General features: G+C 46.0%; 1 protein-coding gene across 1 annotated transcript in view; it reads left to right on the top strand.

Moving 5' to 3' along the window:
• Positions 1-24,699, top strand: part of IGF2R (insulin like growth factor 2 receptor) — a 1,757,136-nt gene that overhangs the window by 1,340,337 nt on the left and 392,100 nt on the right. The window contains exon 38 of the mRNA XM_086927157.1: positions 10,177-10,381. Coding sequence (XP_086783283.1) covers positions 10,177-10,381 — 205 coding nt within the window. The remainder of the gene's footprint in view (positions 1-10,176; positions 10,382-24,699) is intronic.

The following is a 24,699-nucleotide window of genomic DNA, read 5'->3' on the forward strand; positions in this document are numbered from 1 at the left end:
TTACGGACAAGGCCCTCCTTCCTACCCAAGGTTGTCACGGCCTTCCATATTGGGCAATCTATCACCTTGCCCACCTTCTTTCCGCCTCCGCATCCCTCGCGAGAGGAAGAGAGGCTTCACCGTCTGGACCCAAAACGTGCGCTCTCATTTTATTTGAATCGCACACAACAGTTCCGGGTGGATGACCAACTCTTTGTTGGGTACGCGGGCGAGAGAAGAAAGGGAAAGCGGTGCACAAGCGGACCATCTCCCGGTGGATCATCTTGTGTATCCAGGCGTGTTACTCCTTGGCTAAGAAGGAACCCCCTGTTGGGCTGAGGGCTCATTCTACTTGAGCCACAGCCACCACAACTGCCTTGGGCCGAGGTGTGCCCTTGCAGGACATTTGCCAGGCGGCTACGTGGGCCTCGCTGCACACGTTTGCAAGACATTATTGCCTGGACAGTCAAGTCCGGAGGGATGGCTACTTTGGCCGTTCCGTCCTCCAGGACTTTCTGGTGTGATTATTGGTTCGCAGACCAACAACCACGGGGTTGGTATTGCTGAGGTATCTATTCTAAGGTAAGGAATCTATCACTAACGTGTCTCTTTCAGATGCACAAGTTACTACTTGTGTAACGATATATCTGTAAGAGACATTAGTTAGTGATAGATTCCTTACCGACCCACCCATCTTCCCCGTTCTGCGAACCGATATCTAGGGTTGAGGTCATCCCCTTTCAGGGCCCTAGTTTCATGTCACCAGTGTTGGTTTTTGGCATGGCTCTGCGCATCTGGCGCGGAAAAGCTGTGTCTAAGAACTGACGTCAGCACGCGGAGGCGGCGTCTAAGTACTCCGACGACGTCATCATGGCGCCCACGACGCCGACGACGGACGCGGAGCCGCAGACGACGCCTACCGACGCGCAAGGGTACTGCTACGCAAAAGTTTCCGGATCCAGTCTGACGCCTGGGGATATTCTAAGGTAAGGCATCTATCACTAACTAATGTCTCCTACAGATATATCGTTACACAAGTAGTAACTTGTGCGTATCGTCCTTGAGGACTCCAAGTGCATTCTTCACTGTGTTGAAACCCTGAGCCCTCAAAATTAGGGGCAATGAAACTGTCCTCAATGCAAAGTCAAATTGGAAGAAGTCTAAAATGTCTAACTGATTCTGTTGTTGGGAAACCATATGCACAATACTAGGCAACTGGGCTGCTTTTCTCAAGCAACAGATTTTGTCACTAAAGGTGAGCGACTGTGTCTTGACCCTAACAAATAATCCTCATCTGCCTAATATCAGTATCTGTCTTAAGAGGTTCACTGCCAGGTGGCAACTGAGTTTAAAAATATTTCATGGCCTGTAAACTGGCTCCTGTCTGTGCATATGAATTGTTTTTTGCAGAGCATTATGTGCGCCTCATTGCTGTTAACCAGGTGTTTGGATACAATAGTAGGCCATATATCAGTGGCACCCTCTGAAAATAATTCTATTATGGGCAGAATTCCAGAAGATCTCTCAAAAGCTTTTTCTCAGAGGTCGCTATTGGTTAATGAAGATAAATTCTCAAAGGTTGGCGACTACGATATAACAGCCACCACCTATGATTTGACTGATAGTGGGTCCTTGGCAGCGAAGACCCCAGAATCCTGTTATAACTAGCCCTCCATTGCTTGGCAGCTGTTGTTTTGCTTTTACTATATAACTATTCTAAGATCCAGAAGCAGTTACCATTAACGGGAGAAAAAGATACCCCCTAACATGCACAGTCCTACACACACAAAGGGATAACCATGTAATGCCTTTTTCCAGTGACGATTACCTTAGTTTTAAAAATGCTTACCTCAAACTATCTGTCAGCACAAAAACACATTAGCTTCCTCTGTAACCGAATAAGTGCTGTTGGTGCTCTGACTAACAGTACATAATCATCAACACAGACAGCCCAATGGTATTCCCCCACCTCTGGTTCTGTAGGTGTCCTTACCTGCTCTATGTCATGCTGTGGGGAGGCCATTGAAAAACATATAGCTGTGAAATGTGCATGAACCAATCCTCTGTACTGAACAGAAAAGGACTGGGTTGACTGTCCCACTTGGGCCGCAATGATCATTGGAAAAGTAGAAGAGTAGAGGATTCCAGTAGTGTCCCAAGAAGAGCCATCCAATCCATAGGCCCTGAGAGTTTTTTGGAGCAGGAATCGGCTAACTAAATCAAAAGCGTACTAAAGGTCTATGATATGCTGCATCGTCATTAAGTTAGATACTTTCAGGGAGGTGGGAGCGCACCAGACACGCCCCAACAAAATTTCCTTTTGCATGATGGTTCATGTAGTTCATTATTTCTCTCTCAGTTCAATTCAAAGTGTTCATAGCCAGTGCTGTATTATTAGTTTCAATTCGTATCCCTAGACACGTGTTTCATGATTCCTCAATCGTCAGTAGGGAAAAAAAGCAAAGTTCATAGGTTGCAGGGCATGCTGCCTTATCTCTCAGGACCAGTTCCACTCACAGCATGAAGGTGCAGGCTCCCGAGCTCGTCATCTCACAGAAATGTGATACTTTCAGGGAGGTGGGAGCGCACCAGACACGCCCCAACGAAATTACCTTTTGCATGATGGTTCATGTAGTTCATTATTTCTCGCTCATTTCAATTCAAAGTGTTCATAGCCAGTGCTGTATTATTAGTTTCAATTCGTATCCCTAGACATGTGTTTCATGATTCCTCAATCGTCAGTAGGGAAAAAAAGCAAAGTTCATAGGTTGCAGGGCATGCTGCCTTATCTCTCAGGACCAGTTCCACTCACAGCATGAAGGTGCAGGCTCCCGAGCTCGTCAGCTCACAGGAATTTGATACTTTCAGGGAGGTGGGAGCGCACCAGACACGCCCCAACGAAATTACCTTTTGCATGATGGTTCATGTAGTTCATTATTTCTCGCTTAGTTCAATTCAAAGTGTTCATAGCCAGTGCTGTATTATTAGTTTCAATTCGTATCCCTAGACACGTGTTTCATGATTCCTCAATCGTCAGTAGGGAAAAAAAGCAAAGTTCATAGGTTGCAGGGCATGCCTGAATCGACCCCCAAAGGGGTATCTCCGCGCTTGCCTTGGGAACCCGTCCTGGCTTTTCCCTGTTGAACCACTTGCATTCATGTTTGCGCACGTAGTTCAGGTAACACAGTGCCGCAACTCAGGTTCTCTGTAAGTGGTCTAAACTTTCTTATTCCATCTGCCCATTTTAATCCTGGGCTTTCCTCTGCGCTGGCCATGCAGCAAGGGAAAGCAACATTGTTTCATCTCCTGCAGCCTGCCTCATTACCGTAGCATCTATGTCCCATTAATTAGGAAAATACAGTTGTGGACTACCTGAAGCATTTTCTGGGGCAAAATGCCACTCTCTCCTCAAAGGTGATCTATATCTCCTCTAATGCAGTGAAAGACAACTACCTCTGGTATTGTGGAGTTTGGCCTCTTCCATCGCATGGACGCAACTTAGGGAAAGTAACTGTTCGAGGCATGTGGGCTGCTGAATTCATATCTGTGCATAGATCGCCGCCTAGTGTTGGGTCCGGATGATTGCACATTGTTGTCCTGGAAGAGTCTTCGAAGTATCACGAGATAGGTGGCTCCTCCCCTGGACTACAGTGCGCATGGGCATCGACTCCATCCCCAGATTGTTTTTTTCCGCCATAGGGTTCGGATGTGTTTCGGTTCCCTCTGTCGGAATCGATAGTTGTTTGAATTTCTTTACTTGAGACCAAAAGGTTTTTAGGACTCGCGTCGGTATTGTCTATCGTTCAGGTTGGTTTATTCATCGGCTCCGAACACTTGCTGCCCTTCCGCGTGCTGTCGGCGCGGACGGGCCTACACGACGCTCCAGACTACTTCATCATGGAACGAAGTTCATTTAAGAGGTGCCCAGTGTGTGCCTCAAAGTACCCGCACATCGACGTGCACCCAGTGTGCAACTAGTGCTTGTCACCGGACCACGACGAGGCCAAGTGTATGGCCTGCTCCAAGTTCCGGTCGAAGAAGACTCTCCAGCTACGCCGGGCCGCAAGACTGCAGGCCCAGAGTTCGGCACCCCCTCCGGCGAATATCTTCGTGGAGGATGTGGACGACGACACCATCCAAAATGTCTCGGACTCTAACCCAGCGTCGGAGGTCGAAGAAAACTATGACGCGGAAGACGAGGAGTTCGAGGAAGTCGTCGAGGAGGTAGGGGACGACCACGGGGCCATTGCCACCGTAGGGGACAGCTCGGAAGAGGAGCTTCCTCACACTGACTCCGGGGCCAGCCACCATTATGAGGCCCAGGTCGAGGGATCGCCTTCGGGCCTTACCCAAGACCTCGATACCCGTCCCACGGCTCCGCCTCCCGGCCCGGCCACGGACATTGGTGCGGCACCACTCCCGGTGCAAAAAACGAAAGTGAAACCATCGGTGTCTACGCCACCAGTATCGAAACCGAAAGTGCAAGTCGCACTATTTGGCTCTAAGACTTCGGAGGCCTCGGCGCCGAAGAAATCCAAGATGGCCGTCGAGCTCAAGAGCCACACCAAAATGGCCGACCCGAAGACTACAGTGTCGAAGTCGAAGACGCCCGACGCGGCTGCGTCGGCGCCGAAGTTGGTCGACGCTCTGAAGAGTCGCGTCGACGCCAAGAAGGTCGATGACCATGAGAAGGCCCCAGAGAAGCGCCAGGATGACCCCAAGGCTCTGGCTGCACCGCTTCCATCTGACAAGGCGAAGGGGGGAGCTGCGTCGGCTCCGAAGACTACGGCCGTGGTCGCCGACCCAAATCCGGCTGCGGAGGACTCTCTCGAGCCGGTCCGTCCCTCTGCCTCGTTTACCAAGAAGGTCACGGAGTCCCTTCAGCGTATTCGGGAGGGGGCCGCGGCGGTCGAGCCAAAGAACACTGTGTCGCCCAAGCCTCTGCAGAAACCGTCGAAGGCGCAGACGCCGATTCTTTTCACGCTGCTGCCGAAGACGGCGCCGAAGGCTTTCACTGCGAAACCTGGGACCGGAGTGCCCTTAAAGTTGGCTTCGACGCCGAAGGCATCGTCGGTGGTTCCAAACCCACGACACCAACCACTGGCGGAAGAGGAGCGTCGAGAGGTGATCATCGACGCCAACACAGGCAAGCTATCTCTCCTTAAACGGAAGATCACCCCGGAGCCAGCGTTGGAGCATTTCCACATCCCACTTAAAAAGAAGTTGGACTCTGCGGGTACATCTGCCCCTATGGAGCCTGCATCTCCGCAAGGTCAGGATCTCTCACCCACTCATTCCAATGATGGGGAGGGGGATGGAGGAGACGAGGATGAGTATGCTTATCCAGTTTACTCGGACCCAGAGGATGTCACTGAGCTATGGTCTACTGGGGGCGACCCTGGGGACCCTCATTCAGGACACGAGCCGCAGCTTTTTGCTGCCAAAACTTCCCCAACGGAAGACTCTGCGGCCTTCAACGCTTTAATTGAAAGGGCTGCGGCCAATCATGACGTCGACCTCCATGCAGACCCAGTTGATGTCGATTTTCTTTTTGACACTTTCTCAGTGGCTGAAAAAACTGTCAAGACACTGCCAATGCTCAAAGGAGTGTTAAAACATGCGCCAGAGGTTTTCAAGGAGCCCACCCGGGCAAGAGTCATTAATCCTCGTATTGACAAGAAGTACAAGGCAGCTCCCACTGATCCAACGTACATCAAAGGACAGTTGCCGCTGGACTCTCTGGTTGTCTCCAACGCACGTAAACGAGCCAACTCGCAGACCACGGGTGATGCTCCTCCCCCAGACAAGGAATCAAAGGTGTTTGAGGCTTCAGGGAAATGTATTGCTGCGCAGGCAGCCAATATGTGGCGCATATCCAACACGCAGGCGCTACTTGCACGCTACGACAGGGCACACTATGACACTCTAGAGACCCTTCTACAGCACTTACCAGATCAGTATAAGGAGGCTGCTGAAATGTTGATTCAGGAGGGAAAACTTATCACTAATGCCTCAATTAAGTGTGCTCTAGATGTGGCTGATACCGCCTCACGAGCTATAAACACTAGCGTTCTGCTGCGCAGACATGCATGGCTCAGAATCTCAGGCTTTAAACCGGACATTCAGACCACCATCCTAAACCAAACTGTCAATCCTGACCACCTGTTTGGGCCAGAAGTGGATGCCACCCTCGAAAAAATGAAAAAAGATACTGACACTGCTAAATCTATGGGTGCCCTGCAGTCCCAGCAGTTTCGGGGTGGTTCCTTTCGCCGCTCCAATAACAGAGGCACCTCAAGGGGTCAGGCGTCACAATCTACGCAATTGTAAGTAACACCCAATCCTCATATACCAACAAGGGTCGGGGTGGATACCGTGGCAACAACGTCAACGGCAGAGGACGTGGGAATAACAGCTCCAGGTCCTCCACCGCCAGCAAACAGTGACGCCTTGTCACTGCCCCCCGACCACGCAACACCGGTCGGGGGGAGACTCCAGCAGTTCCTGCCCGTGTGGAAGTCCATCACCACGGACAGGTGGGTCAGATCTCTTATCCAATACGGTTATTGTCTGGAGCTCACATCCGCTCCACCCAACATACCCCCAAAAAGCTGTCCTATGTCCGGCGAGCACTTGCACTTGTTGCAGCAAGAAGTCGACGTCATGCTGCAAAAAGGGGCAATAGAGCTCGTTCCACTGTAAGAAAGGGGTACAGGAGTTTACTCCCTGTACTTTCTCATTCCAAAGAAGGACTGATCCCTCAGGCCCATCCTAGACCTCAGACCTCTCAACTTGTACATTCTGTCAGAACATTTCCATATGCTCACTCTGCAGCAGGTTCTCCCACTGCTTCGGCAAGGGGACTTCCTGGCAACTCTGGATCTCTAGGATGCATACTTTCACATTCCCCTGCATCCTTCACACAGAAAATATCTAAGGTTCACCATTCAAAACCAGCACTACCAGTTCAAGGTTCTGCCTTTTGGGGTCACTACAGCGCCCAGGGTCTTCACAAAGTGCCTAGCGACGGTGGCGGCGCATCTAAGACGTCAGAACATCCACGTCTACCCCTATCTGGACGACTGGCTCATTCAAGCAAAGTCGGACCAGCAGTGCGCCGACCACGTGTCCCACACCATTCACCTCCTGCACGATCTGGGGTTCTCACTGAATTACCCAAAATCCCATCTCCAGCCCGCCCACGTACGGCAGTATCTGGGGGCGACCATAAACACTCTGGCGGCCACTGCGCAGCCGAATTCAGTGAGAATCGCCAGCATTTAGTCGCTGATCCAAAGATTCAGACCTCAGCACTCGCTTCCAGCAAGAGTGTTCATGCAGTTGATAGGCATGATGGCCTCCTGCATCTCCATTGTCCCGCACGCGAGACTACATATGCTTCCGCTTCAGGAGTGCTTGGCACGTCAGTGGACTCAGGCTCACGGGCAGTTGAAAGACCTAGTGTTGGTGAGCGGTCGGGCATACAACTCTCTGCATTGGTGGAATCCACAAAACCTTTGCAAGGGCCGACCGTTCCAGGAGCCTGTGCCACAGATTATCCTGACGACGGACGCTTCTCTCCAGGGTTGGGGAGCGCATGTACTCCATTACACAGTGCAGGGACTATGGACACTACAGCAAAGGAAGATGCACATCAATGTGCTAGAACTGATGGCAATCTTCATGGCCTTAAAGGCGTTCAAAGTACATCTGTGCAACAAGGTCGTGTTGATCCGGATGGACAACATGACGGCCATGTACTACATTCAGAAACAGGGAGGAACACACTCTCCGCAGCTGTCTCATCTGGCTCAGAGCATGTGGAAGTGGGCCATTCAGAGGAACATCTTCCTCATGGCAGAACACCTCCCAGGCAAAGACAATCAGATGGCGGACCTGCTCAGCAGGCACAGCCACCAAATGCACGAGTGGGAGATACATCCATCGGTACTCCAGCCGTACTTTCAAAGATGGGGTCATCCAGAGATAGACCTGTTCGCCACAAGGGAGAACGCAAAATGCCAAAGCTTTGCCGCCAGGTTCCCACACCCGCAATCGCAGGGCAATGCGATATGGATGAACCGGTCAGGAAAATTTGCGTACGCTTTTCCCCCAGCACCCCTGATACCGCTGGTGGCACGCAAGCTCAGGCAACACTCAATGACTCTCATCCTGGTTGCGCTAACGTGGGCTCGCCAACCATGGTACACCACGTTTCTGGAACTGTCCGTGGTACTGCATCAAAGGCTTCATCTCACACCCAGCCTTCTGACGCAGAGCCATGGCGACATTCAGCACCCAGATCCGCGACAGCTCAACCTGGCGATCTGGCTCCTGAGGTCCTAGAGTTTGGCTACCTTAACCTTCCTCCCAATTGCATGGACATTATTCGGGAGGCAAGAAAGCCCACTACTAGAGCCTGTTATGCGGCCAAATGGAAGCGGTTTGTCATTTATTGCGCAAACCACAACATTAATCCACTAGATGCTTCCATTCAGAACATCATCTGTTACCTGTTCCATCTGTACCAGTGTAATTTGGCATATACTTCCATCCGCATTCACCTGTCTGCGATGGCCGCATACCTCCAGAATAGACAGCACCTTTCACTTTTTAAAGTGCCTGCTATCAAAGCTTTTCTGGAAGGACTCAAAAGGGTCATTCCACCACGGACCCCACCAGCTCCAGAATGGAACCTCAATGTGGTTCTTACGAGACTGATGGGTCCTCCCTTTGAGCCACTACATTCCTGCGAACTTCAGTTCTTGACTTGGAAAGTGGCTTTCTTAGTAGCAATTACATCGCTACGGAGAGTTAGTGAGCTGCAGGCCCTCACAATCCAGGAGCCATTCTTCCAGGTTCATGCTAACAGGGTAGTGCTCCACACTAACCCTAAATTTCTACCCAAGGTAGTGTCTCAGTTCCACATAAACCAAACCATTGAGTTGCCGGTGTTTTTTCAAAATTCTGAGTCACTGGCGGAGCGGATGCTCCACACCCTTGACGTCAAAAGGGCCCTAATGTATTACATTGACAGGACCAAGGATTTTAGAAAGACTAAGCAGCTTTTCGTTGCCTTTGCGTCACACCACAAAGGTAACGCTATTTCCAAGGCTGGTATTGCTAGGTGGATCGTGAAATGTATTCAGATCTGTTATGCAAAAGCTAAACGCACTCTTACAATTCCACCAAGAGCCCACTCCACTAGAAAGTTGGGGGCCTCTATGGCCTTCCTTGGAAACATTCCCTTAGAGGACATATGTAGAGCAGCCACATGGTCTACCACACATACATTTACTAAACATTACTGTGTAGACGTGCACTCTAAACAGCAGGCAGCTGTAGGGCAGGCTGTTCTCAAGACACTTTTCCAAACTGCTGCAGCTGGCACGGGCGGCCGCCGCTAATGGAGGGACTGCTATGTATTCTATGCACAGATATGAATTCAGCAGCCCACATGCCTCGAACTGCAAATGCTACTTACCAGTATGCATCTGTTCTTGGCATGTAGGGCTGCTGACATTCATATCGCCCGCCCTCCTCCCCGGCGCCTGTAGCAGCTGCAGTGTTTACATACATTTCATGGCATGGTCATCACTCACAAAGTTCACTCCATCTCGGCCACAATGACTAAAAACAATCTGGGGATGGAGTCGATGCCCATGCGCACTGTAGTCCAGGGGAGGAGCCACCTATCTCGTGATACTTCGAAGACTCTTCCAGGACAACAATGTGCAATCATCCGGACCCAACACTAGGCGGCGATCTATGCACAGATATGAATGTCAGCAGCCCTACATGCCAAGAACAGATGCATACTGGTAAGTAGCATTTGCAATTTTTACAAAATCTGCCAAAGCTCATGTTGTTGATTGATTTATTAACTATTTTTTTCATTTCAAAAAGATAGTTGGAACTCGAAGCCATTTGATGAAAAGCTAACATATCTAACTATTCGTTTTTAATCAGTTTCTCCAGAATACACCAATAACTCAAATAATGTGTTAATTTGTAGCCGATGAAGATATTTAGTATTGTGTTGATATCCAATGTTTCTTGGCCAATATGTATCTGAGGCTAGCTGCTTTAGTTAGGCTGTTTTAACTAGTGCCTAAAACATATATTTGGTTAGGGGCAGTGCTGTGCTATGCTTATATCTCACTCACTCAACCTTTGTATCTCTTTAATATTCTATAGACATCTGGACCAAGCATATACCACATTGGCGTGTGCACCACTGCAGCTAATGTGCCACTGGGAAAATGTGGTGATGGAGCAGTGTGCCTGGTCTCAGGCAACACTGTATCATCTTTTGGAAATTTCAAAGTAATGGAAATGGATTACCGGCACCAGGATGAAGCAGTTGTTGTACATTACAGTGGTGGGGACTCGTGTCCAGCAGGTGAGTGACACCTTAATATTTTAACTTTCTCCTTACTCATTTACCTGTAGAAACACGTTTAGCATGGGCCATTGTAGTTTTCCGACGTTTATCGTATTTTTTTGGGTGAAACCTGCACTTCAGACTATGAACAATATGTAATTTGTGTTTCGAATAATAATACCCTCGAATAGTACAGTATTGCAATTTGTTTGGTTGATGTTTGCAAATATCTGTATTTTGTGAAGAATTTACTTTGTTATGGAAAGGGGAACTTCTAAGAGGAATCATTTTTAGCACAAACTTGAATAGTTACGGGAATTGCCAAGAAATAGCCTGTGACAATCGTTTCAGCTTCTGATCCTCTGCATCAAGGAGTTTGTTGAGACTTTGGCATCTTTTAAAGATTGCTTGCAAGCACTTTCTGGCTATAGTGTCTTCAGTGGGGATAATACTGATAGCTGTAATTGTCCGCATCTATGGAAAACAAGATGGGACTATTGCACATTGCCCATTATTGCAAAAAACATCATATAGTCACAGTTAACAATAGCGTCCATTTATGTAATTATTTGTTCATACCAGTTTAAATTGATTTACAAGTTTGCAAAAACTGCTGTAATGAGTATTGTGATTTCACTTTAACCATGTATTAAAAGATACCTTGCTACACCTTTACATGCAGTCTTTGCTAAAAATAACATGCATTCAAATAAAAGTTGATTGACCCCTACTTGGAGTAGCATGTGGTTTGAAAAATACTCTATATTGTTTAATTGAGAGTTTCATTTTGTGAAGTTTATAATCATGGCTTCTTTCATTTATTCACCAAATCTTTAGTCCTCTAATCATGAATCATAACCGCATAAGGCACATACTTGTAGCATGCATGATTTTAGATAAACTAGTGTTGGGCTCAAACATTACAAGTTGCTTTTCTTTGCTAAAGCTTAGAGGTACGGAAGTTGTGACTTCTCCCTTAATCCACAATGTGCATGGGAACCTACTCCTCCTTAGATCGTTTTTTTCCACCATCAGGTACCAATGTGTTTAGTTACAACTGAAACGAATGTGTTCTCTTGCTGCGACTATCGGCCCACCTATACATTTTCAGATTCAGTCACTGACAGCAATCCGTGCACACATTTCTTATTTTAATCCATCAATTTTTTTCCCAACATTTGGCTGTAACCGATTGACTCAAACCCACAGGGCAAGACACAAAGCCCATAGGCGGCTCCAGCCCTCTCTCACAAATGAGAACTTTGCCTTGGTGAATATGAGCAAGTGGAACGCACATCATTCCAATTCGTCCCACAGTGTAATGCCAAGTATCCCTAAGCTGACCAACATGGGGTCTGCAGTCTTTGCCTCTCCTCCATCACAAGAAGTCGATGTGTACCTTCTGCCTCACCTTCCAGTGGTTGAAGATGTTAAGGTATGGCAGAGAAAGGTGCTGGGCACATTTGAAAATACAATGCCAGCCGCTAACTGACACACCGGACATCTTCAGTCAACAGGTCCCGCTATAATTCGAGGTAGAAGAGGCCAGCTTTTTCGTCACCCCATTGGCCAAACCCATGCACAAGCACCTCCAAGGAAGAAGAGGAGAATAGTTTGGCATTAACAAGATCATGCATCAAAAGAACTCCAAGGGCTGTAAGTACTATCACCAAGCTTCTACCAGTTAAACAACCACTCACAAAGGCAGATCACAGCGCCCAAAGCGAGTTGGGCATCGAAGTCAGAATGGGCCAGAAAAAAAGCTTTGCTTTCGGTTCACGGGTGCCTTCCGGCTCCGATCAGAATAGAGATAGGCGTAAGGTAAAAGCCATCATCCAGCAAAGAGCATGGACCTACACTTCTCCTCAATGCCCTCTCGATCAAAGGACTCTATCTAAGCTGCCACATTCAGAGTCTAAATCGGCACAGAGCACATCTGTAAAGAACACTAAACACTATGCATAGGACTATTATTCCGACTTCCAAAGTTCTCATCCTTCAGAGGCGGGTCCAAGAACTTGATGCTACACAAAAGCATTTTTTTTCCATTTATCCTGAGACAGTAAAAATCTCAGCTAAACCGCTCTAGATGAAGCCGATCAGCAGAGTACCTCTCATTCTGTAAAAATGAAGGTTAACCTGTGAGGAGGAGCTTGCCCTTCAAGCCACCTCGCCAAGCAGTGCCAAAAAAGCTAAAGGATTAAGTTACTAGCCCTCCTCCACAACCTCCAGTGCCTAAGCACGCTGCCCTCCTCCACCACTCTTGTTGACCACGACCACCTCTGCCAGTCGCCACACCCCACAAATCCAAACCCACCAAATGATCAGATCAGTTATTTTCGGAACCAGTGTGCCAGTACAGGATGGGTGCCCCATAGGACCAAACCACTGCAGACTGCAGGGATTACCCGTGGGATGACTAAAATGTCAGCCCCACTCATTACCACATTTTGTCTGTCTACCGTAGGTCACAGTGCATGTCATAGAAGGCGCAGGCGACTTGTCCATGCTCAAGGGTATACTCCTATCCACCAATAGCAATTTTAAATACCGGGTTAAACATGTCACACCACATTTCAACGAAAGCATACATGGCCTTTCTCAATGACACTCTCTACTTTAGGGATTGTATCCCCTCAGATTCCCTTGGCGCACAGTGCCAGAAAGAGGCCTCCTGCTAAAGCACCCCCACCGGTAGACAAGGGGAGCAAACACCTCAGCATTGCTGGCAAAAGTGTAGCGTTTAGCATAGCCACCAATTCTGTGGGGCTGATGTTGTGGTATAACTTTTTTCATTGGGAGGAGATAGAGGAACCTTTACAGTAGCTCTCTGATAACTACTTAAAGAGGGATGAAGAGTTAGTTGTAGGATGGAACTCATCTCTAACACAAATATACTCTTGTGCCCTAGGCACAGCATATACCGCCTCTGTAGTATCATTACCAGTATTCTCCAAAGACATGTATTTCTAAACATCTCAGTATTTAAATCGGAGCTCCAACAGCACCTACTCAACATCCAATTCGATGGGGAACATCTGTTCGGACCCTAGTAAGATGAGATGTTGGAAACAAATAAAAAAAGAGACAGATTGTGAAATCTAAGCCTGCCCAGCAGCCCACAACCCTGAGGGCACATTTTATAAGCAACAACCCAGGGGTGTGGGCAAGATCACACCACCTAATCAACCCCAAGCCTGCCACCCCTAGCAATAGGCTTTCCATGACTTCCACTCAGGTAGGTAGAGAGTGTTATAGGGAAACAATGGCAGGGTCAGTTATAGAGGTGCCTCTGCTCCCAAGCACGGACTCACCCAATCCCCCCTACCCATCACACAACACCCGGTAGAAAGGGGGGAGACTGAGTTATTCCCACCCTCACTAGGTGAAAATCACCTCTGTGAATCTAATGGTAGTGAATGCTAGTGGTAGTCTACCCAACATACCCCCATGTCAACATGCTCTCGACCATCCAAAAAAAGTGTGATCCAGCCAGTATCCCACACAACAGTGGGGAAAATGCATCTGCTATATGTACTTTCTTTTCCCAAAGAAGGATAGTGCACTTCTCCATCCTGCACCTCAAGCCGCTTAGTCGGAAACATCCTTCCAGAACAATTACACAAAACAACTATTTGTAGCATGCTGTCTATTGCGCATGTTCAATAACAACAACTAGAGAGAGAGGGAAGAGAGACTCTCAGTCCCCCAGGATATAATTATAAACAACAAAAGAGTGTCCGCACAGGGAAAAATAGTATCCAGCACAGGATTTGAGAAGGAAAGGAAATCAACCTATGAGAGAGTCACTTGGGGATTTCTTAAGAAGCCCTCACTCACCACCCTGGGTGGTGACATGCTTCATCATCGGGCCCACCAGGAGAAGCCGAATGCCTCCCTGGTGTGCTACAATGACAGGTTACTGCGGAGCTGGTTTTTGTGACAATAATGTGCAAAAAAGTGAGTTTAAAAATGCCAGCAGGCTATAACAAGCAAAAACTTTATTCCGTGGTTAGCTGGGCATAGATTAAAATATATGTGTCGGAAAATTTACCAACTAATGTGTTGGGTGTTTTCCCCTTTAGAGTGGGGTCTGCCATTATGTGTATTGATTTTAGGGGCTTTCATCAGGACCATGTAATTGTGTACCTTGGTGGTATGGGCGCGCTAAGGCCCACCCTTGCCAGAGGACGTGAAAGTTAAAAGTAAGCTGTAAAAATTGGTGCAAAAAAACAAACCAGAAAAAGTGGTGGTTCACACAGTTTATGCTGAACCTGTGGTTTGTTAGTTAAAAGATCCACACCTCATGGGTCTCGGGAGGGGGGTGGAGGCGACAATGGCACACCGCCCGCAACGCCAAACACCCGCTCGGCACCTAGCGCTCTCCTCTACCGGACCCTGTGGATCTTTTAACTAACAAACCACAGGTTCCGCATAAACTGTGTGAACCACCACTTTTTCTGGTTTATTTTTTTGCACCAATTTTTACAGCTTACTTTTAACTTTCACGTCCTCTGGCAAGGGTGGGCCTTAGCGCGCCCATACCACCGAGGTACACAATTACATGGTCTTGATGAAAGCCCCGTAAAACCAATACACATAAGGGCAGAAACATGTTGACCCCACTCTAAAGGGGAAAACACCCAACACAATTGTTGGTAAATTTCCCGACACATATATTTTAATCTATGCCCAGCTAACCACGGAATAAAGTTTTTGCTTGGTATAGCCTGCTGGCATTTTTAAACTCACTTTTTTGCACGTTATTGTCACAAGCCCACACCACCTTGCAGCGATGCACAGATGGCTCACCGGACATCTTTGGACCGGAGTCACCAGTCCCTGAGCAGGAACCAGATGACACAGAGGCACAGCCGATGCCTCCAGATGTACCAGTACTGGTGGCTAGCAGTGGGGACTGCTCGCGCTCCTACCCAGATTCCAGGCAGCGGCACATGAGTACCTTGGTGAAAGCCGCCCAACCCTCTACCAAACCAACCAAAGCGGCTTTCAGATCCCCACTGCCCTTGGGCCTCGGCGGTCTCTACCGGCAGTCACACAAAGACAGTTTCACTCGTACTGGAAAGCCTTCGACTAATGTCGGACAACATAAGGCCTTAGAATTTGCTTCAGCACCAGTACGGAAAAAGGCCTCATTGGCACTACCGAAGTTAGGCAAAGACTGTGGGTGGAAGCAGTGCACATCCGATCCGAAGAAAACCTTGAAACCAAAAAATATGTTTCAACACCAGAGGCATCGGCGCCAAAACCAGCACCTAAGCTCTCTGCATCGAAAACCCATTCACACAAAGCCTTCGATGCTGAAATTCAATAAAGATGGCGCTGAACCACAGCATAGACAAGTGCAGCCCATTTTCGAGAACTTGCAGGACATGCTCAACAAGGGACAAAAGACTCTTTTTGTACATCTTCATACTGGGAAACTTGGCGCCAAAGCATCACCACCTGTTTCCCTTACACTTCCCAAAAGGAAGAACACATTTGGGAAGGACATTGCTGGGCCTGAAACAGCTAATCCACCAGAAGACGAATAAAGGCACACGTCCTTTCTTTTTCACTCCTTCTCTTCCTCCTTGTACTCCTACCCCTCTGCTTCCTCACCTACTCTGCCTTCACTGCCACCAAGGCCAGGGCATTCTCCCTCTCCCGAGCACCTCCCCTCAGAGCAGCTAGATTTTTCATCAGATCAGTAGCCTACAGGTGTTGACCAACCAGAGGAATACAATACCTCCTATTTCACAGATCCACAGGGGGTATCCTGATACTGCCCCTGATCCATGGGATATTTATGATGCAGATCCGGTGGATGATTCCGATCCTAACTTCAACCCATCAAACCCGTCTCCTCCAGATAATACAACATCATATCATAACATTAATGGTAGATCTGCTGCTTACTGTAAGGTAACCCTACACACTATACAGCAGGAGATTGATTTCCTGGTAGAAACACAATAGATCGCAAAAACCAGCTCAATTCAATTCTCCTTGTGCTTAAAGGGATGTTGTCCTCTAGACTAGACATATTTAAGCAGCCAGTTAAATCTAGAATTGGAAAATTAGTACAAATTATGCCAATTGGACCCTGAATATATAAAGGGCCAAGTTACACCAGATTCATTAGTAGTATACGCAGCCAGGAAAAGGGCATATTCGCAGTGTACAGGAGACGTGCATTCTACAGATAGGGAAAGTAAAAAATATGATGCTGCAGGCATGCGGATTGCAGCACAGGCAGCCAACCATATGCGTATTGCAAATTCTATAGGGCTACTCTTCATATACAGTCGTGCAACATGGGACGAAATTCAGGAACTACTGCAACACCTCCCTAATCAATAACAACATTGTTGTATGCAGTATGTAAAAAAGGGCCGGTCCATCTTTAATGTCACTATATACTATGCCCTGGACTTTCTGCAGACAAGGAAAGCACCAGTGAGGTTAACACCAGTGTCCTTATCAGACGCCATTCATAGCTCTGAGTTTCCAGCTTCAAACCGGATGTGCAACAATACTTGCTCAATTTACTGGTTTGATGGACACACTCTTTTGGGTCCACAGATGGATGAAATGTTGGAAAAGTTGAAAAAGGGCACCGACAAAGCTAATGCAATGAGGGCCCTACAGACCTACCAACATCGTAGTTCCTTTCGTAGGGGGGGCAATACAGGGGTGCTGCAAGAGGGGGGTTCGTCCATTGACTCAGGACCTGCCCATAAACAACAAGGGTCATATCAAAGTCAAATCACCAGAGGTTCGTACTATCGATCAATCTACAGAAATAAACTTGGAGGCTGTGCAACCGAATGCAAAACAGTGACCACCTACATCTCCGTCTACCACGTATAACAGTTGGGGGAGAGATACAGCATTTCTGTCCACTCTGGCAGGACATCACCACAGACCAATGGGTACTATCAATATTCATAAATGGGTATTGCCTAGAACTCAAGGCAGCACCACCCACAGTACCACTGAGTACACAAAATATGCCACAAGACCCCTTACCATTTACAGGCCAAGGTCCAATCTCTCTTTCAAAAAGGGTCAATAGAGATCGTACCTTTACAACATTGGGGACACGGAGTATACTTCCTCTATGTTCTCATCGCCAAAAATGACAAAACATTGAAGCCCATCCTAGATCTCAGGCTGCTCAACAGTTGCATCTCCTCAGAACACGTTTACATATTCATACTACAGGATGGCATTAGACCTCAAAGATGCATACTTCCATATTCCCATACATCCAGCGCACCTCTGTTATCTCCATTTCTAACTCAACTGCCAACACTACCAATTCAAAGTGCTACACTTCGGGGTCACTACAGCTCCAAGGGTTTTCTCCAAATGCCGTGCAGCAGTGGCGGCTCATCTCAGAAAGAAAAGAATACTCATTTTGTCCTATCTGAATGACTGGCTCAACAAGAGCCCAAACTACCATCAGTGTCTTCAGACAACTAAACATGTTATCCACCTTCTGCACAAACTGTGGTTTACCTTCAACATACTTAAGTCTCACCTGCAACCCCTACAAATTCAGCCCTTGCTAGGTGCAAGCCTCAATTCATTCACAGCGAAAGCATTTCCCAATCCAGAAAGAGTGCAAATGTTCACACACAGACATTGCCTCTTTTTGAACCACAAGCCCAATTCACAGTAAAAGTAGCGATGAGGTATTTTAGGTACATCTTCCTGCATAGCCATAGTACCACTCCCTCGCCTACATCTGTGCCTCCTTCAGAGCACTCTGCAATCTCAATCATCTCAAGTGGAGGGGCATCTACAAGGTCTAGTATTAGTAGGGCCAGTGACTAATCACTTTCTGCAGTGGTAGAACAGCAACAACTTACTGTAGGGTCAGCCCTTCAAAGCACCAATTACGCAAGTCCTCATTACCACAGGCTCCTTCCTTCAGGGATGGGGAGCACATATGCAGGATCTCACAGTTCACGGTCTATGGACAGTATATAACAGACATATGCATATCAATTATCTTGAGCTTCTAGCAATTCAACTAGCTTCAGTTTTTCACAGTCATCTACACCAGAAGATAGTGCTGATATGGACAGATAATATGATTGCAATGTATTATATTAAAAAAGGGGGGGGGGCACTCCTCACAACTATTCCTCCTATCAGAGCGCATCTGGCAGTGGGCAATCTCTCACCAAATCCACCTCCTAGCAGAATACCTCCCTGGGGGTGGACAACGATTTCGCAGATATACCCAGCAGCACACATCAGCCAGTACACGAGTGGGAGACTCACCAACTTACCACTACTCTACTCTTACTTCTAAAGATGAGGGGCACCAGACATAGACCTGTTAGTCACTCGCCTCTACGCCAAAGCTTCGCCTCCAGGTTCCCTCACCCTAACTGCAAGGGCAATGCCCTATAGATGAATTGGTCAGGAGTACTTGCCGATATTTTTCTTCCTCTTCCAGTCATTTTGTATGTGGTACAAAAGCTGACACAAATGTCTCTAACACTAATCCTAATAGCCTGAACATGGGCACTGTAAGAATGATTCACAACCCTACTGCAACTATCTGTAGTGCCACACGAGAAACTATCTCTTAGGCCACATCTACTAATGAAAAATCAAGGGAAAGTAATTCATCCTAAGGAGCTAAATCTAGCAATTTGGCTCCTGAAATCCTAGAATTTGGTTATCTGGAATTACCACAACTATGTATGAACATCCTTAAACAAGCTCGTAGGCATACAACTAGAGCATGCTATGTTGCACAATGGAAACACGTTGTACATTATTGTACAAATAAACAAATCTAGCCTTTAGTACCCATGGTGCAAGAACTTATTGTTTATCTCTTCCATCTCCATCAAGCGGGGCTAGATTACACATCTATCAGATTACACTTTGCAGCCTACATGCAAAACAGGCAACATATGTCCATGTTTAAAATACCAGTAATCAAAGCATTCATGGAAGGACGTAAAACAGTTATCCGACCTTACACTCCACTTGCCCCAGCATGGAATCTGGAACATTGTCCTTACAAAGCTTATGGGGCTGCCATTCAAACCACTTCATTCAGGTCAACTCCATTTTCTAACATGGAAAGTTGCCTTCCTAGTGGCAATCACTTCTTTCAGAAGAATAAGTGAACTACAGGCACTTACTCTACAGGAACCATTCTTTATAATGTTCTCATCAAAATTAGTTCTACGAACTAAATCCAAAATTCGTACCCAAGGTGGTCTCAGCCTTTCACACAAGTCAAACCATAGAACTACCAGTGTTCTTTCCTAACCCAGACACTGTAGCAGAGAAAGCCCTACATACATTAGATGTCAAACAGGCTATCATGTTCTGCATTGATATAGAAAAATCCTTTAGGTAAGCACAACTTTTTGTCACCTTTACCAAGCTTCACCAGGGGGCACCCATATCAAGGCAGGAATTGCTCAGTGAATAATTTGATGCATTCAAACCTGGTACCAGAAAGCCAAGAGGGTACTTACAGTACCACTACAGGCTCATTCCACACATAAACAGGGAGCCACTATGGCTTTTCTAGGTAATATCACTACAGAGGAAATTTGCAGAGCAGCCACATGCTCATCTACTCCACCCATCACCAGTACCTCTGCTTTATGGTAAGTGAACAGCACTACCAATTCCAAGTACTAACCTTCAGAGTCAACACGGCTCCAGTGTATTTACCAAATGTATAGCGGTTTTGGCAGCTAATCCATGCAAAACAGTCATCCACATCTCAAAAACTGGCTGATCAAGAGCAGCAGCAATGTCTAGCACACACAGGCAGCTCTTACTCTTCCCCACAGATTTAGGTTTACCAGAAATGCTAAAACATTTCACTTCATGCCTCAACAGATCCAACCCTTCCTAGTGTTGATCCGCTGTCACAGGGAAAGCATACCCCAAATATCAGAGAGTGAAGGTATTTGACTAGCTGCTGCCTGTTTTTTTAGTCCTCTGTTATGAAGCTACTGAGTATGATGGCATCTTGCATAACAATCATACTGCCCTCCAGATGTACAAATGTGCCTTCTCCAGCAGTGCCTCGACAGTCATGGTCACAAGTAGAGGTTCAGTGGAAAGATCTAGTGGGCTAAAGTCCAGCACTCCGTGCTCTTTGCCATGGTGGAACAGCAACAACCTGTTGCTTGGTAGGTCCTTTTGGATCCTCTTCTGTAGTTGACAATTACCACTGAGCTGTTGCTTATTGGATTGGGAACATACCTTGGCAACATAACTGTCAAAGGTACCTGGACCACCATTCACCAGTGGAGGCACATCAACTACCAGGAGCTTATGGCTGCTCAACTAGCCTTCAAAATCTTATACTCACTTCTTACCGCCAAGGTATTTCTTGGGAGGACGGGCAACACAACAGTGATGTATTGCATACAAAAATGGGGGCTCTCACACCCCCTAACCCCGGTCTGCCCCGGCACAAAAAACCTGCCAAAGGGCAATCCAACACAACCTTTATTTCCTGGCAGAATACCTTCCAGAGATTGACAACAACTTTGCGGACCTATGAAGCAGGGTGCATTAACAAGTCCGCAAGTGAATTCCACCGGTAAGTCTCTACAAATATACTTCCAATGGTAGGGTAGCCCTGTTACCGACCTTTCCACCACCCCAGAAATCACAAAATGACCAAGGTTTGCCTACTGGTACCCACATCCTCAGTCCATCGGCATCGAAATGGTCAAGGGTGTTTCCCTATGATTTTCTACTTAGCAATCTGGCACCTCAGGTCCAACGATTTTGATCCCTGCACCTCCCAGAGGAGTGTATGACCTTCTCTGAGAAGGACATAGGCCTCACACCTGTGCATGCTATGCAGCAAAACGTTGAAGGTTTGTCCCTTACTGTAACTCCAAGCAATTAGACTCCTTCAAGGTTACCCGCGTGTTTTATTGACGGGCCCTTCCTTTCTGTAAATCTAACAAATTTTTGTTTGCTTTTGCTAAACCCTTCAAGGCTCATCCTATTACTAAAGCAGGCATTGCAATGTGGATTGTCGACTACTTTTAAGCATGCTGTATTAAGGCAACACCTGTACTCCCCACACTTACCAGGGCACCCTCTATATGTAAAAAATTGAGCTTTCTTAAATAACATCTCGCTATCTGACATCTGCAATGCACTACTGTCAACATACTAGCTCGTAAACAAGCTATGGTGGACTAAACTGTATTAAGGATACTGTTTCAAACATCTGCATCATCTGCCCACTAGCCACAGCTCTGAGGAAATGCTTTACAGTTGAAGCATGTGTATCTTCAGCCAGATATGCTATGTGCCGAAAATATAACTTACGCTGTAAGTATCTCTTTGTAGGGTCTAGTGCTCTATATTCATATGCACCTACCCTCCTCACCAAAAGAAGGCAAGGTTAGCATATTGTTTCTTTTTTTACTACATACAAATTAGTTACCAGATAACAAAGTATATGGCTTGTATACTTTCTCTCAGTCTACACTCCATTCACATCTTTCATTCGCTGACCCTCCCAAAAAATCTATGGTGCCAGTGCGCATTGTAGACAAAGGGAAGAGTCACACAACATCCCGCAACTCAAAGCTTCTTTGAAGAAAAACTACTTTTAATGTCTGAACTAAACACTAGATGGCAAGAGTATACAAATAATGTGAATCTATGGCACTACGCAAGGAACATATGCCTATAGGGTAAGTAACATTTACCTTTTGACTTTCAGGTTCTAAATTAGTTTTTATCAATCGTAAGTCTACAACTATACAATTATTAATTACCTTTCGTTTCTTCTGAGCTATACAAGTAGTACTGGTCAAAGTTCCTCAATTAAGGACATTCCTTAACAATATTCTAGCAGAAAGCAGCTCTCTCTCCATTTACGTGGCAATCCTTTTGTATCTCAAGTTTCCCCTTAAAGGCTCTCTCTGGAGTTATATATAGACTAAAAAAGGAAGATATATAGATGTCCCCTTCCATTCATTATGTAGGACAGCATCTTCCTCTATATTTTCACATCTTACCCTAACATTTAGGAAGGAGACCTTATATCACAGGTGGCTAGTGTGGTATAATCAGTTATTCTTTTCCCTTATGTTTTTGTCTAATTTAATATCATGTTTTCAAATTATAATTACTTCTATATCTACAAGTGTAAAATTATTTTTGTTTAGACCATTGCTCTAGTGAGGCATCAAATTACAGCAGGAGGTCACAGACATTGTCTGTTAGGTCACATGGAATCACTGTAAGATCAAAATAGTATTTTACCTGTAGAGCCAAAAACCCTTGTCTCGTTATGCGAGTTGTTACAGTCTAAGAAATTCCCCTTCTTTCTGACTTTCTATAAATCTAACCCAAACATCCTTAATTTGCTGTGAACTTATTGTGTACATTAACGTGTTGTGAAGTAATTTTTTTCCACAACAGTGACGGTGGTTAAATGAGAAGGGCTTGTTTTGCCTTTGCTTCAAGATGTATTGTGACCATCCATGCAGTTGTGTGAACTATAGTTCTCTTGAATCTGTACTGTATCATCCAATTGGTTCTAATCTTTTTCTTATTTTTATGGGCCAGTTAATTATATGCTGAACCTGTGTTTCCTGAAGAGAGATACTCTGATATTGGTACTTCATTCAAAATGAGTTGTTCTTTTGTCAATCTGCACCGGATTTACCCTTGGCTTTACATTTCCTGCAAAAGTAGAGTGGCTTTTTCACTCCGTGTCATTACGGACACGGTTTCCAGTCCTCAGAATTTGTTTCACCACCTAATGCATTATCGGTATTGTAGTCTTAGTTTGTGCCCATTGTAGTGATTGGACTACGGTAACTGTTTGCCTAAAATTTGAAAAGTCTGTTTTTACAACAGTTCAATGCCCCCTCTCCATCTGCATTGAACTGTTGTAATACGCATTGTAGGTGACTTAGTAAGGCAGATGCCATCACCATGTGTGGATTGTGAAGGTACTGTTCATGTTTGCCTAATAATGCACCTTATTCTTGACCACATACCACCTTTTCAGTCCATCTCCATATCAGCTTTCTCCCATCAAAGGTACTACTTTGCAAAACACCGGATGTCTGGATGTGAGATGGAAATTACTGCTTTCTAACCGTCCACCAACATTTTGGTGTTCAGGTTTAACATTTAGAATATCCTGGAAAGGTAAATCCTCTTCTTAGACTCATGCATTTGGCGTAATGGCCATTAAGCTCCAAGGTAGCCTTTTACTGCTTTCTTTCCCTTTCTTGTTACTTATACCTCCAATTCTGATGCTCTGCTAACATCTTACATTAAAACATTTGTATCAAAATGTGTGAAAGTGTTTTGTCAGTTAATTAAAATCATATCAATATAATGCCAACATTTATAAACCAATTTTAACTTGTTTAAAAGTTAAATGCTGGAAACACTCTCCCAGTTAATAGCAGCACCTCAATCAATCAATCAGGATTTATAAAGCACGGCTAATCGCCCATTAGGGTATCCAGGCACTTGAGGGTTTGAGAGGCTTATTCAAACAGCCAGGTCTTGAGGGTCATTCGGAATTCCGGAAGTGAGGTGATGGTGCAGAGGTGCGTGGGGAGGCCGTGCTAGGTCTTTGCTACGATGTAGGAGAAGGCGCGTCCTCTACATCTGCTTCGGTAGATGCGGAGAGTATGGGCAAGTGAAAGGGAGGCGGATCGTATTCTTCTCGATGGTTGGTGGAAGTTCAGGCGGTGGTTCATGTATGCAGATCCTTAGTTATGTAGAGCCTTGTGTGCAAGGTCAGCAGCTTGAATTGGCATCTGTTCTGTCCTTAATACAGAAGGTGAGTTTCCATGTTAATCAAGGAAAAGCTGCTAACTAAACAAGAATGTGTTCCAACATTGGATGCACTATCCACCAATAATCTGGTTGCCATATTTCAGTTGAAAACAAGCAAGAATAGTAAACAATTTAAAAGTCTATACAATTGTTCAAAACTACTAAACAAATCTCTCTGAATCAGATTAGCATTAACATTAGAAATCATGTTTCACTTTATAGCACACATCATTCATTGGTCCACTATCCACCACTAACCTTATTACCAAAATGTAATGTAATGCAGCAAGAAAACAAGCAATTTTGCAGCTAGTAAAACTTATTTTATGTAAGTAAAATATTTATCGACCACTGTAAACTTAATGAACCCACTTAATATATGTGTACCATTACGGTTAAATAAAATGGATTTAACTTGAGACCAACTCCTGATGCATAGCTTGATAATTGATGGCCTTGAGTACCTTCTAATCAGATAAATAAATATTGGGCCCCTCAAAGTATGA

Source organism: Lissotriton vulgaris, chromosome 6 (assembly GCF_964263255.1).
Source record: "Lissotriton vulgaris chromosome 6, aLisVul1.2, whole genome shotgun sequence".
Classification (NCBI taxonomy): Eukaryota; Metazoa; Chordata; class Amphibia; order Caudata; family Salamandridae; genus Lissotriton; species Lissotriton vulgaris.